This window comes from Barbatula barbatula (assembly GCF_947034865.1).
Source record: "Barbatula barbatula genome assembly, chromosome: 21".
Lineage (NCBI taxonomy): Eukaryota > Metazoa > Chordata > Actinopteri > Cypriniformes > Nemacheilidae > Barbatula > Barbatula barbatula.
In genome coordinates, this window is record NC_136784.1 from 6,214,201 (window position 1) to 6,231,492 (window position 17,292).

Sequence of the window (17,292 nt, forward strand, 5' to 3'; positions counted from 1 at the left end):
TTGTAATACAAGCGTATTTTAATCTCTGCGACTGAGTCAACCAAACTGCATCATTTCGTAATATGTCCCAAATTTATTTTTAACAACTTTATAAAGAATTTTTAAATCCTATATAACATAGAAACAGGTTTTAAAAGCATCTTTAAAATACGTTTTTCCAGCATAAAAGTAAATGGGGACATTTGATGGCGCATAAAAAAGTCATGTGAGCTACAGCAAAGGGTTCGATCCCAAGTATTTTATGGTTTTTGGTTATTTATTTTATAGGAGAGTGATAACAGCTAGGGAAGTAGGGAGCGAGGAAGGGGTTGTGGGATGAGAACACGAACCGAGTCCGACTCGCGCTCGGGTCCACCTTGAGCCAACACACCTTTTATTTCTGGAGAACGTGAGCAGACCCCTATTGTGGTACTTATTCTTTTTGGAGGTGATCATTAATTTATACAGTTTAGGAAGAACAACGGGAGCATGCATTTTCACTTTGGGTAGACTAGTATGCGATAGTGCGGAATCTGCGGATTAAAATCACTTTACTTGTTTTGACTGAAAATATACGCGGTTGCAATTGCATCACCTAAAAGTTGGGTTAAGTGTTAGTCTCCCTCCGCAAAAACACAATCAAAAGCGGCTATATGTGTAACGTTACGTTAGGCGCTGCTCTCTTTAGAGTCCGTGTGTGACCCAGTTTCATAGGCTTTGTTCAGGATCAGGGGAGCCGCCTGCTCCTCTCTTTTGTTTTGGTCTTAGAAACGCTCAGTTCAAAAGCAATATGTGATTGAGCAGAAACCGTACACCATAAACCGCTGGGAACGAATAGGACGTTTTTAAACAAACTACTGTATCTTTACTGCTGAACTTTCAAGTATACTATAAACACGGATGGTTCGATCACAAAAACGCTGTCGCTTATTAGGCGCATGCGCAAATAACTTTGATCGCCAGCGAATGAACTGGCACACAAAACTTACAGCGCGCTCGCCGCGCACATTGTTCGTCAGCTGGAATTAGTGCAGATACCGCAAGCGCGCGAGTAATACGACTTTTATTGACTCTTGCCTAAAAAAACCCACCACGTCATCTGTTGCATCTTGGAGATGATATGATAAGAGATGATGGGTCTATAGCGGATGCCTTGGTGTGTCCTGATTCTCAACCAAAGAGGAATAACAACTCCGGCGAAAGCTGAAAACAACATCCGAAGTTGGCATGAAGCGGCTCGCTCTGTAAAGATATATCTGCCCGGGATTCTTGCTCAAATTCTTTATAATCTTCCCCGTATGACTGTGACGTAAGAAGAAGGTCCCCTGGTTTAGTTTACACAATCTTTCAAGATAGTTTGTCACGATGAACTACAGGCACGCGCAGTTGTGTTCGGCTGGTTGGAAGTCAATGGTGCTGTCCAGCGTCCTGCTTGTTTACATCGTACCTTTGTGTGCTAATGGTAAGTCGATACAATAATTTAAAGGTTGCCCTTCATCTTAAAGTTGGGGTGAAAGATAAATCGTATGTGGACGTTTCTTGATCAAGTGCATGAAGTTAAATGTATGCTGATTAAAGTTGGCTAGATTTTGCTAAATCTATCACAGACGCACGCTGAAAGACTGTTTGCCAAGTTAACAACTGGATGCAGCCAGACTTTATTAAGAGATCTGACCTTATAATCCCGGTCTGGTCTTTAGCAAGCCGGGTGACCCAAACCTCAACATGTCAAGATTTTGTCTGGGTCACACTTCATCCCAGAAGCAAAAGAGAGAAAACATATATATCCTTTGCTTCAATAATGAAGCAATAAAACCATGCAGATTATTATATTACCTATGCTTGTGTTTGCCTTCAAAGCATCAGCGGGTTCTCTTGTTTAGTCAAACATTTTACATAGGACTCATTTCAGTAATGCAGATCTGACTGTGTTTTGGAATTATTAACGGTATTGAGCAGGCATAAGCCTCAGTGGATTGGGTTTTTTCATTTGTATTTTTAAGAGATCTGAGAAAAAAAGGAAAGTATAGTCCATGAGGTAAGTTTTCTCATTTAAATGTTCCTGAACATGGCATTTTGTGTTTTCTCAGGACAAGTTCAATAAATTGTCTTTTCAAGTCTTTCAGGGAACAAAATATGGAATGTTTGTGAATATGCATTCATTGTATACATACAGACAATCATTACTATGAGTGAAGTACAATTTCATCTCTAGCTGAAATTTCTTTGGTGGACATGCTGTGACAAAAGGCTGTTACTCTCCTTTGTTGTTTTTGCCAAGACCTGGCTGCATTCCTATGGCAACAGACTCGCATCCTCCACATTGAGAGGGAGGTGGGATGCATTCACAAAATGTAAATACATTTAGCACACATTCATATATACAGTATACTATATATATACTGTTTATGAATGTTTGTCATTTGTATGTGTATATATAGATTTTTTTAAACTGCTTAGCAGAGGACTTTAATGTTTAATGTAAACTTAAGTACTGTAACACTGTGAATTGTGCTACATAAGCTGACTTTTGTGGTTTTCAAAATGTATGGTTTCTGCCATTTAGGTGCTTTCATTCTAGTATTGCTTAGATATTTTCCATGCACGGCCCGAGAAGGCCATCTGCCACTGAGCTCTACTAACAGCGGAGACTGTCAATGAGCATTAGCATCAACAAGCGTCTGCCTAGTCTGCCCGTATGGAGCTCCCAGTGAGGGCTGACGGCATTTATCCTACCGGACGCTGACACTAGAGCTGTCCACGCTGCTGGAGACTTTTGAATCTGCACAACCTGTGTGCACAACCAGACCCTTGCTGGTTTTCAGTCTTTGTGAAGTCAAAGCACACTTTCAGAATACTTGTAGTTTGAATCTTGAAGATACATAACTTGGGCTTTTATAATTTGACAGCTTTTTTATAATTTCACACACTATTACATAAAAATATTTTAGATAAACATCCCCGGCATACTATAATAAACATCATTCAGTGTGAATAAGTAGGAAACATTCTTACATTCATGTCAGAGACCAAGATAATAATTTTTAGGTGAGCAACTGCACTGCTAGGTAATACCGCAGTGTATGTACAGATCATTGTGATTTTGCTGAAACTGTACAGAAGTGCCTTTTTCACGTGTGTGGTATAAAGTTGGAACCGTTCATAATACAGGTTTGGCATCTCTCTATCTAATTGGCTTTGTACCGACACTACTGTGCACCTACATCCCATCCCTGATGCCCTGGACAACCATGCCAGCTCCCCCGCTAAACTGTATCACAGTACTATTTCTATCAAACCACATGGGCTCAGCGTGTGAATTAAATTCAGCAGAGCTGTTGTATTCTAAGGTGTGTAAGTAATCTAACACAAATGAGTTAAATGTTGGGTAGGTTTATATGTAAGGAAAGGAAAGAATTGTCTGTACAACTTTTCCAGCCTCTACCCGATCTGCACCTACAGAGCTCAGCACCATTCAGAGTTTTGCACATCGTGATCCATTTATGTTTGACTATGTCATATTTGGCAAGTTGGTTCACAGTTAACTAGCCAGTAATGCACTTGCATGTATTGTAAATAGAGGCCATGGGCACAGTGAGAGAAAAAGACATCATACTTTTACACACTATTTTGCAGATTTAAATGTCTCTCCGGTGAGGTCATGAGAAAAAAGTTGGAAGGCTTTTCTCTCCCTGAATTTCTTTCTCGCTCTGAATCTTACACCCATTTTCCCCCGCTATCCCTCTCATCCCTGCCGCCGTGACATGCTTACTAAACAGAGAACAGAAATCCCTCTCAAAGGCTTTTGGCGCTGGTCTTTAGAAAAGCGGAAAGAGAAACACACTCATTTGTTTAAGAACAGCATAGATGTGTTTTTGTGTTATTTTTCTTTCACCTGCGTCTTTCCCTGACCTCTCTTTTCTCCCTGTTGACCCCTTTGTGAAGAGGTATCCAAATGAAAAAGTTCTTCTAGGGTACCCCTTCTACCTCTTTCTAATTCTCTCTTGTTCTGTTGGCATTTTTTTCAGCATTATTCCCCTGCCTGTGGCTTTGTAGATGTTAAAAAGACAAAATGAAAATTGCTGATAATTTTGCAGTAGTTTAAAACGTCATGCTGGTGAGAATCTAAGATTAGAACTTAATAGTATGCTTGAACATGGCATGAGAAATTATTCATGCATGCGTAACAATCTCTGTTTCTCGGGGCATCGTGTGAATAAATGAATGAGAGAAATGGAGGAAATGATTGGAGTGGAGAGGACAAAGAGCTCTGTGTTCAGTGTTGCTTTTGAGATGTTCCAAAACGGCAGCTCCTTTACATTGGTTTTTGGCAACTGTGCCTGTGAGACTGTCTGTCAGGGAAGGATGTGAGTCGCATTTCTTTCAATGTAGAGGAATTGCACAAAGAATGCCCCTTGGAAACTGAATTTCACACGGTCAATCAAAAAAGTCAAGATGCAATCCATAACTTTTGGTTTGAAAATAAACAATAAACAGTTATGGAGCAAGTGTTCAAAACTCTCCTTACCTTAACCCGAATTACAATGGTAATCTAATAAAATGATTTATAATTATAGCTGCCAGGTCAGATTTCGTAGGAATTGTGATATATAGAATAGTTTGTAAAGTAACCTGCAATTTCATGTTTCAAACAAACATGCAATAGAGTGGTATGGATTGCAGCTTTGAAGATGAAAATAATTTGCTCAAAACATACAGTAGTGACAAAAAGTGATCTCCAGCTTTGGACAGTTTTGAAATATTATTCAAAAATATTCTTAAAGATATATTAAAAGGTATTCTTGTTGCATTGGTGTGTTTGGGGTATAAACTGACGCTCGGGTTTGAGAAGAATTTGAGAAACAAATGTGCAAATATATGAAGACACAGGCCAGACGAATGACTCCAAAATATTCATACAATAGAGGATCAAGAAATAATAATAGCAGACAATATTTTAGTCAATTTGCTTTATTGCTTTTTTATGGTTTCTTTGTATAATAATAAAACCCAAATTCGTTGAAATGCTTTGGTTTGGCTTCCCCCCCCAAAAATTGTCCAATAAATACCTTAAATACCTTAACTACATTTCGTTACACTGTACTTGTATATGTGTAATGACAATAAAGTTGAATCTAATCTAATCTAAAGTTAATTTGTCCACTTTGTACTATACACGACATATTTTTTTATGGTTTAATCTAACCTAAGGTGGCATTTTAAGCAAATATCTTACAAACATGCTCCCTGGACATCACTGTTTATATTCCTCATTCTTGTTTTCTTTTTGGCATACACTTTCAGTTTTCTACATTTAATGTTAGTCGGATTAAACAATAGAGGCTCTATTATCTTTGTATATACGTGTATAATCCCATGTGTAATGTTTGAGGATGACTGCATAAAACTCCTTAGATTTGACAACATCAGCCTACTCCCAAACGACAACAAATTAGGTCAGCGAGATGTTGAGATGTGTAATGCTACAAAGGAATTCCCCGTTACTTTACGTGTGAGTCTATGAGAGCTTTTCTTACTTGCCGCTCACTCGTGCTTTCCAGATTGACCGTTGCGAGTCACAACATACAGCTCTTAATCCTAATCTGAATCCCAGTTCTGGCTCAGGTTGAAGGGGGTACATTAGTAAATCAGAGCTCCTAATCCAGCTACAACAAGCTGCTTTGAAAAGAAATCTGGGTCCTCTCACACAGCAGTGTATAATTAAGCAGATATGTGTTTGTATGTTGTCTTCGGGGTATAGTATTTGTCTTTTGTTTGCTTTATTCTGTATGGCTATAAATGCAGTGCAAATATTTAGTAAGAACATACATTGCAGCATCAGGAATGTGTCATATTTAAGTATGTGAAATTGTATGAAATAATGGTTTAATGTATTAAAAATTGTGGACTGTGAATTGCTGTACTGCTTGTTTCCAGCTGTCTGAGCTCAATGTGTCTTTGCCAATTGCTTCAAGGGCTTTGTGTGCTCACATCTGTTAGAGTCATGTAATTGCAGTATGCAGATGTGAAACTCTAATAGAGGATGCACTGAAGCAGTAAAGTGATGAAATGAAAATTAGAAAATTTCCAAACGCATGACTTTCTTATGCAGAACATAAATAAGATATTTTGAATTGGTCCCCTTGGACTTTCATTGAATGTATACAAAACCACAGTTATTTCTCAAAATATCTTCTTTTGTGTTCCACATATGAAAGAGTCAAAAACAGGTTTTGAACGACATGAGGGTGAATAAATAATGACATGATTTAAATATTTGGGCAAACTATCCCTTTAAGCACATTATATTGTGATCTTTGCTTTGTATTAAGTTCTCTGGAATACTTGAACCTGACTGGTCAGCTCCAACTGTACAACCGACCAGACTACTTCCTGAATAATAGTTTAATGTGTAAAGTTTTTACTAACATTTATTTATGATTTTTCAGAAAGTTCATTCATCTCCAACTCTACTCTACGCACTAACTCCTCTAAGTTAAATGGGGTGGGGCTTATGACTGCACTTCCTGGTGAGGCCACACCTATCACCCACGTTCACTTTCGAAAACCACGAGCTGGGGAGGAGTCAGGCAGAAGTTTTGAAACCGCGACCACAACCAATGTTGAATCATCCAAGCGACAACACCTAATGGATCTGACGGCAGGTGGCATGGCTGCCAAACTCCCCCAGACCCGAGGCCTGTCCCAAGAGGATTTTATTGAAGAGAGCACCGAGAACCATGCCCCACGCTGGAAGAGTGAGATACTACAAGCAGATGGGACGTTGCTGGATGTTGACCGGACTCCATATGAATCCACCCATTCCCCACCAGAAGAAACTTTTACGGTCAGTTTTTACAGCCCTCCTCCTCCTCATCATATCAGCAACGATCATCCTTGGGTTCAGAAGCTCCAGGGAGGAGATCAAACGTCCTGGACTCTTTCAGATTTTTATGATTATCTGGCACCTGACTACACCCCCACTGAAGTTTACCCAGATGAAAGCCAACCAACACCGCCAGATATGGAAGACGAAAATTGGCCTTTTGTTGCTAGCGCTGTTCCTTCTAACAAAAAATCTTTTGGAGTTGAAGATGGCGGATCTGGGGTTTCTGACCCAACAGGTTCCAGAGATGGTTACAAATTGGCTTGTCTTCCTGGATTTCTGCGTATAAATGAAACATGTCTCCCGGCATGTACGGTCATCACCGGTTACTGTTTCAATGGAGGCCAATGTTACGTGATTGACGGTATTGGCGCTTTTTGCCGGTAAGATGCACACATTCTCATGTATCCGATTAACACGCACCTATACAAATATACACAAACCTAAAATTATATAACAACTTTTAAAAAAGCCCTCCAACGTTTTTGTCAGCATCTGAATCCGATCAAACAGTCAAAATGAGTTTGAAGATGAAGTTCGGTTATTTTCATGTATGATCGGTGTGCATCTGTTCATGGTGTGGGATTATGTTTGTTTCACATTTTGAAGAGAAGCTTAGTGCTTGTCTCAGATGTCTTCGAACATCAAATGTTATGGATGAAAACAGATTGAGCATCATTTGAAGACGTCTGGGCTATAGTAGTGCCCTCAAATACCCTGCAACTAGGCCAAGTTGTAAATGTGCAAGGGTCTAAACAGGTCAGTCAAACATTTAACTACATACATTTATTGGTTTTATGAATAATAAAATTATAATACAGAATTCGACCTATACAAATTGTGTCCAGGCTTTGTTATAGTTGCTGCTGGTTTCCTAAAACAAACTTAAGGCACCATGAAACGGAAGTTGCGATTGACTTCTTTTCCGTATCATGACGTATATATAAGTGAAACGGCGGGGCTTTATTTTGCCCTTCCCTTCTTTCTTGGTTTGTTGTAAATTGGACCTGGAGGGGAGGGCTAAAAATGCCTGACCATTGGACAACCAGTATAGTCCTACCTCTTTTGTTTTGCCTACGTCATGTGGTGAGGAGTCTTTGATTAAAGATTACAAGTGCAGACGAATAAAATAAAAATGTTGTGCACGGATATATCATTTATAATAATCACTGCAAAACTGTGTAAAACACAATTTTCCTATTTGATTTCATGGTGACTTTAAGGTTGGGACAAGGTTATGGTGACATAGTGGTGCATAAAAGAGCCAGGAAAATGAACGTAAGTGATCACTGCCTTCAACATGCTACACCCAGCATGTGTAGTGTCGAATCTATGTAAACCTTTATCAAAATGCAATCGCATTTTATCTCATTCCCAATATATTCAAAACACTCCAAACTATTGTACTCTAGGCCTGTGTGATTGTGGCTTGGTGGCTTTTAACAAATCCAAACTCCTCTGCCACAATGCTACTCTACTCTGAGACCCACACTGACCCCTTTTAAACATTTGCTTTAAGGGATTTGGGTCAAAGCCCAGATCTGTGTGTGTATGTGGGCTTGTTTTTAAACAAGCGGGGACCTAAACCAGAATACACACCAACTCATGGGGACTCGTGTCACCAAAATTGAGGTCCCCATGGGAAAAAAAGCTTATGAAGCTTACGGAATTATATGTTTTGAAAATCTAAAAATGCTAAAACTTTTCTATGATCTTTAGGTTTAGGGATAGGGGATACAATATACAGTATAAAAATCATTACGCCTATGGACTGTCCCCACGGACATAATAAACCAGACGTGTGTGTGGGTTTGTGTGCATGTGTGTATGTGTGCATGCGCGCTAAAGGCAAATCAATATGGCACAGAAAATGATTGCTTTGTATGTAGGCCACGCTTACTCTCTAGCCTTAAGAAGAGGTCGATGTGAAACTCAGTTGAATTGTTTTTACAACACATTCATTTGGTGTAAGCTACTGGTTGGGAATCATGCCCCACAAATTGACCTTTGCATAAAAATACACCCTGCCACACAAATCAAATCTTTAAACCATAGCAGTTTTTATTATCCATTAGTTATAAGTTATAAGCACTGAATTTTTTTCACAACATTGACCCTATTAGTAACTCTCTACTCTACTATTAGCCCTCGAACACAAAAGTGCACTGCCATGTTGAAAGTTGTTAATGCTAAGTCAGATTGCCTTCGTGTGGATTTGAAGTTGACCTTTTATTAGTACATTTTGGAAGATCTTTTTTTATAATTTATAAAGAAGAACACACATAACATGCCATTCTGTAGTCATGAGGTTTGACTATACACAAATAAAAAAGTATCATAATACACATGACAGGCCCATACCAGCAAGTTGAACCCGGGGCTTTAGTTGTTTAACATATACACATGCACACGCACTCTAGCTTTGGGGAATACTGTGTGTATAAGTATATATATTCATTTCTTTGCGAATATTACTAGTGATTATTAAACAACATGGTTCATTTTTGATACTTTCATTGAGAGAAATAAGGATTAAACTTAATACTAGATACTAGATTTGATAATACTAGATCAAAAATCCGACAAACAGACCTAAGCCATTCAGGGAACAAAATACGACTACCTATTAACAACCAAGAACACTCTAAAAAACATCAACCACTTCTGAAACACGTGACAACACATTCTTGAGAAAACGTAACTATGTAGTTTAATTTAACATTTCTTAAACATTAAATATAACAATGCATGCATGCACTTCTGATTTATTAATCAGCGTATACAACGTTCATTTTGGAGCTGTAAACTTTATTCGGATCACAGCTCAGGTGCTTTATTCTCAATGGAATAGACACATGTCCTTGACTGGACCATCTGTGCTGTGAAGTAGGATCAGTCACCGCTCATAAGGTCTCTGAGAGAACAACCTTGCAGAAAAATCCTTCTATTGATAAATGGGTCAACCGGCCACGCTCTCGCACACCAACTGTCCTCGTGTACAAGGATACCGGCATCTTTCCATAGCATTTATCTCTCTCGCTCTTTCATCTCGGCAGAGATGTTTGTGTCATGGCCAGCTTGTTTGGATGTCAGAAAAAATATCACAAACAGTATTAGACAGCACATTAATTCAACCGGTCCCTTGTATAAACATACTGTAAGACTCGACTCGATACAAGTAATCTCTATTGCTTTCTCTTCGCACAGACAATTTTTCTTATGTTTGTCACGAATACAGTATATTTTTTTCAGAAAATAAAAGAGCTCTTCAAGAATGAATATGTTTTTTAATTTTCTTAAATCTTTAAGACAGATATGAAAGAAACTGTTGGGGTTTTGGTCAGTGTTGTAAACCTCCTATCTATTTTCCTCTTTGTAGATGTAATGTCCAGGAGTTTATTTGGAACAAGGGTTCCAGGTGCGAGTCCACCATCTCAGACTTCCAAGTGATGTGTATAGCAGTGGGCGGGGCCACCATCATGTTGCTCGTTCTTTTCATGGTCATCGTCTTCTTCTCCAAGAAGCTGTACCTCCTCAAGACTGAAAACAGAAGACTTCGTAAGCGCAGGTGAATCTCCACGTGACACAAGGAGGCAACCGCAGTTCATTTTAAAATGAGTGACTTCATCTCTGATGTGATATTACATAACATTACATGCATTTGGCAGATGCTTATATCCACAGATGTTGGATGCTTATATACTATTGAAAACCTAAAAACCTTTTAGCATTCCCACACATCGTTGAAGAGTACAGTTAAGTGTTAACATTGGCTTTCATCGCAATGATATCATTCATTTCCCAAAAGTAGGCCAATCTTACAAAGTGTGTAAGGTGACCTATATACTGTGCAGCCAAAAGCATTTAAACAGCCCAAGTTGTCAGGAGAAGAGAGGAAAAGGAGAGGATGGATATCAAGGGAAGGAAGCGGATTGAAAAAGAGATTTCATTCCTTGTTACCACAACAAAAGGAAGTGGTAGTACCTTTTCAAAGCTGAGTAGCACTGATGAGACAACCGGACGGTTATCTTACTATGATAAAATATGGCGATGATGGTGTTTATTTTATATACCTTTTACATAGCTCACATGGTGATGACGTATACATTTTAAAGGTCCAGTGTATGAAATTTAGTGGCATCTAGTGGCAAGGTCGCAAATTGGCTCCTTTGGAAGCACTATGGGGGCTGACACAGGGTTAAGATGTCATCATGTTTTTTATTTCGCCTTGCCATGGGCATGCTTTTCCCGGAAAAGTGCCCAATAAGGGCCCAATAAACGGATTTTCATGTTCGAAAAAAACTTTCAGAAACCTATACGAAGGCTATCAAGCACAGAAAATACTACGTCATATGTCCAACTCGTTTTTTGACAAGTTGACCATGTCAAACAAGAGAAGACGGCACGTTTAAGATTGTAAATAAGTCAGAAGGCATGAAACACCCCTTTAAATGAATTATGACCTAAACTACAATTTAAACTTGAGTTTATTTATTTTTTCTGTCTTGCAGTAAGAGCCGGCCACAGTCGGAGCATCCTGTGGATAACTTCTCGCTGTGCACCGTTCCTGAAAACTCTCAGGCAAATGTAAGGAAACTGTGTGACACCTCAACTAATCTCCACCAAGCCAGTGCTTTGGCTTATTATGATAACGTTATGTGTCAGGTAACGGTCCTTTCCTCTCTTTCCCGCTGTTCTCCACTGAGCATGCGTGTGAATCATGGTGTGGGTTCCTCTCATTGTCCCTCTTCATCATTAACATTAGACAAGTAACAGATACATCCGCCTCTTCAACACTTTTCTTTCCTTGACTCACATGTGCCCTATTTTATGAGGCCATGTGAGGTACTGCAGACTACATGATGCATTGTGATAACTGACTTACTGTATTTGAGAGTTTTTGTTTAACATATTGCAGTTTGTCCAGTTGGTAATCAATGCAATATTATCTGACCAATCGGGTGTTTAGATATGTCAAACATGAATTAAATCATGAAACACCCATCAGAGCTCTTTTTTCATGAGGTGTTAGTAGAATAATCCTTTCTCGCCACCCCACTCCTTAGAAAACCATGAGCAGATATACGTGGGAATATAAACCCAAAGAGGATTGCGGCTGTGAGGTAAGATGATCCAAAAACTGACCTCTTCTCAGTGAGTTTCCTTTCATGCTCTGCTGATAATAAAATGCTTGAGGCGTTTTGTAGCTTGTGCATCTTTTCCTCTTCTTGAGCTTATATCCTCTAAACAATCATTCATGACCATCAAAGCATTAGATTTAATACTTCAGTGCTCTTTGTCTTAAAATCTCAAAGCTTCCTCATTCTAAGTAAAATATTTTTATTATCTACTGTACATTGTGCTAGGAAATATTTTTCTAATACAACTGTTTATCTGCTTTGAATCTCCACACTATCCAAAGCACTAACACATCGAGGAGCCAATGTTTGATTTTTGTAGCATTAGAGTCTACAAATAAAGCCACAGTTCACGCAAAAATAACATTCTTTCACAATTTACTAACCCTCATGACATCTCAGATGACTTCCTTTCTTAAGCTGAACACAAACAATTTTATATAAAAACACATATACAAGCATCATTAAAGTAAATGACTTCAGTGGGTTAATAAATGTCTCCTAGAGAATTTTCATATTTTGGTGAGCTGTTCCTTCAACAACTCAAACCAAGTCAGAGGGATGTTATTAAACTTTTTTTTTGTTAATACATATGCAGTTTTTTTTAGTGTAAATAAATAATAATTTCTTCTTCTCCCATTTACAATCACTAGTTTTGTGTTTCGTGAAGGGATATAACGGGTAGCAAGTTCCCAAACATGTGCTTATCGACGATTTGTGATTGATTATAATATAACAATTGATATTAATATACTTATGAATATTTGATTGCATATGAAATTACATTAAACACACTACACTACTTAACAGATTTTAAGTTTGGGTCACGCTTGTATCTCTATACCTAGAATTAGTTCAAAAGCAGTGATAAGGGTAAACGTTGAATTAAAAATATATATGCTTATAGTGTTTCAGGTTTAGCCTAAATACTTTAGATAAGGTTGTGGAACCTTCTGTTCTGTTCAACATTTCCATTCAGTTGTAGATTAAAAAACAAATCCAGACCCGTGCAGTCAGCTCATCCTCTCCAGACAACAAGGATGCTCTGTTTTCCTTGTTCACTTTATGATCCTCAAGGCTCTGTTTACATCTGTTTTTTACATCTGGCAACCTGATCACAAGTGGACAGAGATACAGCGGTGACTTGAAAATGCATTGTGATCCATTCACTCAAGATGATGCTTTTGGCCAAGTTGCATTTGTATTATACCATAGATGAAGGATAACTTGTCGTATTATAGGCCGGATTGTGCCTTTAGTTACACAGCTGGTCTTACCTGGCTACTTGGATCCCTTAGCCTGATATAAATACCAGGGACCCAAAGGGTTTGATAGAGTGAAAATGTTTGCACAACATAATCATTGCTCGTCTCTGTGTGTATCTGTCACAGGCCGACACCGCCAAGGAAGAGCCCGATTGTCCCAAATGTCCCCCTGAAGAGGACGAGCCTCTGAACATTGAGAACTCGCTCACACCAAACCACGAAAACAACAAGGCAGCCGGTGAAGACAACGCAGAGGAGGTAAACTCATTGAGAAACATGAACCTGTAGTACCGCCCTGCTGCCACACGCTGGCACACGCTGGCCCATACTGACATCCCCTCTACGTATTAAAATTCCCCAATGGGCCAAAAACTCACACATCAACATAGCGCTCTACCTTGCACCCATCTGTGTGACTTCAAAACACAGATGAAGCTCTGAACTAGCATGCTAACTTGCTCCTGATTGCCAGCGTAATAATGCAAACACCGTACGCATTGTCACCTTCACCTCGTCCTAGCTTGCTGTCACCCTCTACATCATGTCAAGCTTTGTTATGCTACCGTATGTACCGCAAAGTCACATCAAGCTATGTAACGCTTCACCCTGACCCAAAGGTTTCAACCTTTGTGACACCTTCTGACTTCCTGTCTGTCCTGCCTTACTCTGAATCAGCATGCATTGGTGTTCTTCTGTTTTAAAGAAATAAAATGTTTTTATGGAAATAACATGGCTATTTAGATGACATTAGAAAAAAAATTCTGAGATTTGTCGATGTTTGGTGACTTATTCAGTGAGTATGTCTGAATATATGTTTGATACTGTAAACAAGCAGTATTTTAAAGTTTAAAGCTTATGTGTCTTAAAATTAATTGATGTCTAATTTTTATGTATTGACATTTTTTTGGTTTTGTACTTTATTTGTTGCTGAGATAAACTGAGAATAAAATCAGTTTGTTTTATCAGTACACAATCGAGTGCCATTGTATTCCTGAGCTCTATTCTTCCTGTATGTGCTCCCGCTTCTCACGTTCCTGCTTTGCTCGTGTGCATGGCTTTAGCATTTCAGAGGTATCGCTAATCATACAGCGTAAACATTTTTGCAGCTAGTTGTCAGTAACTTACTGTAGATTTATATTTATCAAATTTATTGGCAACAGTTTGTTCAAAGATAAATGAACATTAACAACATAGAACATAGTCTTTATCTTCACATATAAAAAACTATAAAATAAAAGCCTCATGCAAAGCATTCTGGGATCCAAAAATCAACATAAACCCTTTTCTGTTTTTTTCTCATTTTGGTTCCCAGAATGCTTTGCACGAGGCTGTTATTTATAGTTTTTTTCTGTAAGGATAAAGACTTGTTAGTGTTTAATGAGCATTTATCTTTGAACAAACCATTGCCATTAAGTTACATAAATTAAATCTACAGTAAGTTACTGGCAAACCGATGCCAATAATACTGTAATTTCTACATAAATACTTTACAGTGTACTGCACATTTCACCATTATAATACTGCTTCAAAATATTACTATAGGCTGCCTTTAGTCCAGATTTAGACTAAGCATCCTTTGCTCAACATTGCTAGACTTTGTCAATATTGTTAGTGTTTATTATTTCATATACTAGCTTTAAGGATTTCGGGCAGAGCTTTGGTCATTGGTGCTTGATAATACATTTGAGGCTCTTCTTTAGAAACAACTACTTATACTATATACACAACACTTGTTCTACCTGATATGTGTAATTGTTTAAGCACACTTTCTACCCAATATGGAGTTGAAGTGATGTATAAAGGACTTTCCACTTCTTTACTCAGGTATAGCTTGTGCTGGTCTGATATTAAGACTAAAATGGACATCTAAAGTAAAGATTACTGAAAATAATAGTTTAAGGTTTTAGTTTCTTCATTTTACTGTTATGCCATTGTTGTCCTTTTATATGCAAATTATAATCATAATTAATTTGCTTTGTTTTTCTTTGTGTTTTTGTTTGTTTGGGTTTGCTTATATGTTTGTGTTGTTTTTGTGAAATTATGTTTACGTTTTGTGTGGTCCTTTCAAATGTTCATACGTTCGTACCGGTGTTGTGTTACCACGCCTCTGTGTACTTTGTATCTGTGCCTTTGTGTCCAGGGTGGCGTGACCATCGACTTAGAGTTGCTCCTTCCCAAAGAAGCTAAAATGCACCCTGAGACAAGCTGCCCACTCCAGTACAATGTCTTCCTCTACAAACTCCCCAAGTCCCCTAAAAAGTCCCCCGTGTCGCGTCGCGCTCCAGGCAGGTCAGGGCAGCCAAGGCCTCTGTCCCATATCTGCCCCAGACGCAGCTCTGAGCCCGGCTACAGCCCCATCAGCACACGCTCCCTGCCAGGGGTTCTCTCCGGCTCTTCCAGTCCTCATCTGGGTACAGCCTACACACCTTAATATAGTGGAAGCTTTCAACAGTGACTGAGATGAAATTGTTTGAAAAAACACTTGATTTGAAAATACTGCATTCACATCTATGAGTTGAACACAACGATTTTAAGAGACATTGGTGCTAAAACACCAATAATGATTTGCATGATTTAAGTAGATCAAGAAACTTTGAAGGTTTAAAGTAAATATCAAAAAAAAAAGAAAAGGAAAAAGAATTGTTTTGGAATTCCAAACGCAAGAGTCGTGTTTTGAGTTTATGTATTTTGTTACTGTCATGCATTCACAGAAATGAACCTGTATATATGTTCAGGGTAAACAAACAACTTGATAACATTTGTTAATAACAAAGTGCTTTTTTGTGTTTTTAACGTTACATTAATACTTTCACTTGGAATAAAAAACTTTAGAATTGTTCTGAAATTATTGTTGATTCTTTAGATCAACACAAAACAAAAACATGATGTCCTCATCTGTACAGAAACATTTCACATTTTAAAGATCAAATAGTATATGATAATGCCATTTTCTCCAAGCATCTACAAAACACTCCAATGCTCCGAGTGGCATTCTATTCAAGCTAAAACCATCTTAAAAAGGAAAACTGGGTCAGTCTCCCAGCACTCACTTCATCAAAGAGAATCAAAAGCGAAGGGTGGCGTGTACAGACTACTGATATAGAAGAATGGGTGTCTTTGTGGAGAATCCAAAAACTCTTTAGCTCATTATTCAGATACAATTATTTCAAAATAGCAGCAGAAATGTATTCCCACACACAGACATAGTTTGCTATTTTCAGGTTTGCAATAACACATAGCATTTGTCAATATAGTCAATACTATATTCCAGTCAACACCCATTATGCACATCGTGGCCTTTGTAATATATTTCATTGCTCCTCCCTCTGACCTCTTTAATACAGTTTAAGAGAGTGGCACATCACCGCTACACAAACAGTGCTATCATATGGTTGTAGCCTATAAGGGCAGTGGTGCATGACGTAAATCAACGTTGGCAAATATTTAGCACACTTCAGTACAGTGGAGTTTAATGAGCAAATTTGTGGATTTCATTCATTTACATCTAAAATATTATTTGAGAATTATTGAAAAGGTATACATTGAATAGGCCTAAATCAAAAATGTTAAATTAATAAAGATTTAGAAATCTACTTTGTAGATCTAATGAAAGCAAATTTGCGATATTGCCATATTAACTCCATACACTTATGACAATGGCGTTGCTTTGTTAAGATTAGTAAATGCGTTAGCCAACATGAACTAACTATGAGAAATATAGTTTTCAGCATTAATTACTTTTTATTATTATTAGTTATTAATGTCAATATACTGAATGTTCATGGTGCATTGAACCATTTTCAATTTTTATAATGTATTTGTGAATGCTGAAATGTTATAATCTTGGAAGTATTGTTCATTGTTAGTTGATGTTAGCTAATGCTTTAACTTATATAAAAAATACTTTAATTGTAAGTACTGTATATACCCTTTGGGAACATTGTTAAATCAAGCTGAGAGAAACGAGACCATCAGACTGAGCAAACTGATGTCAATACAGAACATTCCACTCAATGTTCTTGTG

The 17,292-nt window shown here is 38.1% G+C and overlaps 1 protein-coding gene across 2 annotated transcripts; it reads left to right on the forward strand.

Annotated features, from left to right (window-relative positions):
• Window positions 1–698: 698 nt before the first annotated feature.
• On the forward strand, window positions 699–16,110 carry cspg5b (chondroitin sulfate proteoglycan 5b). Of its 2 annotated transcripts, XM_079485367.1 has the most exons (7): window positions 956–1,441; window positions 6,429–7,248; window positions 10,245–10,433; window positions 11,377–11,452; window positions 11,932–11,988; window positions 13,395–13,526; window positions 15,409–16,110. In XM_079485367.1, the coding sequence occupies exons 1-7, from the start codon at window positions 1,345–1,347 to the stop codon at window positions 15,697–15,699; spliced, it is 1,662 nt and encodes a 553-aa protein (XP_079341493.1). In that variant the 5' UTR covers window positions 956–1,344; the 3' UTR covers window positions 15,700–16,110. The 2 variants fall into 2 exon arrangements, with proteins under 2 accessions (XP_079341494.1, XP_079341493.1); XM_079485368.1 differs by lacking the exon at window positions 11,932–11,988 and having other exon boundaries at window positions 699–1,441.
• The last annotated feature ends 1,182 nt before the right edge of the window (window positions 16,111–17,292 follow it).

Bases quoted from the DNA above. Each gene is read 5' to 3' on its own strand.
- cspg5b (XM_079485367.1), top strand. From the start codon at position 1,345: ATGAACTACAGGCACGCGCAGTTGTGTTCGGCTGGTTGGAAGTCAATG. The intron at 10,434-11,376 runs GTGAATCTCCAC...TCTGTCTTGCAG, and splicing joins AGAAGACTTCGTAAGCGCAG to TAAGAGCCGGCCACAGTCGG. The intron at 13,527-15,408 runs GTAAACTCATTG...CTTTGTGTCCAG, and splicing joins GTGAAGACAACGCAGAGGAG to GGTGGCGTGACCATCGACTT.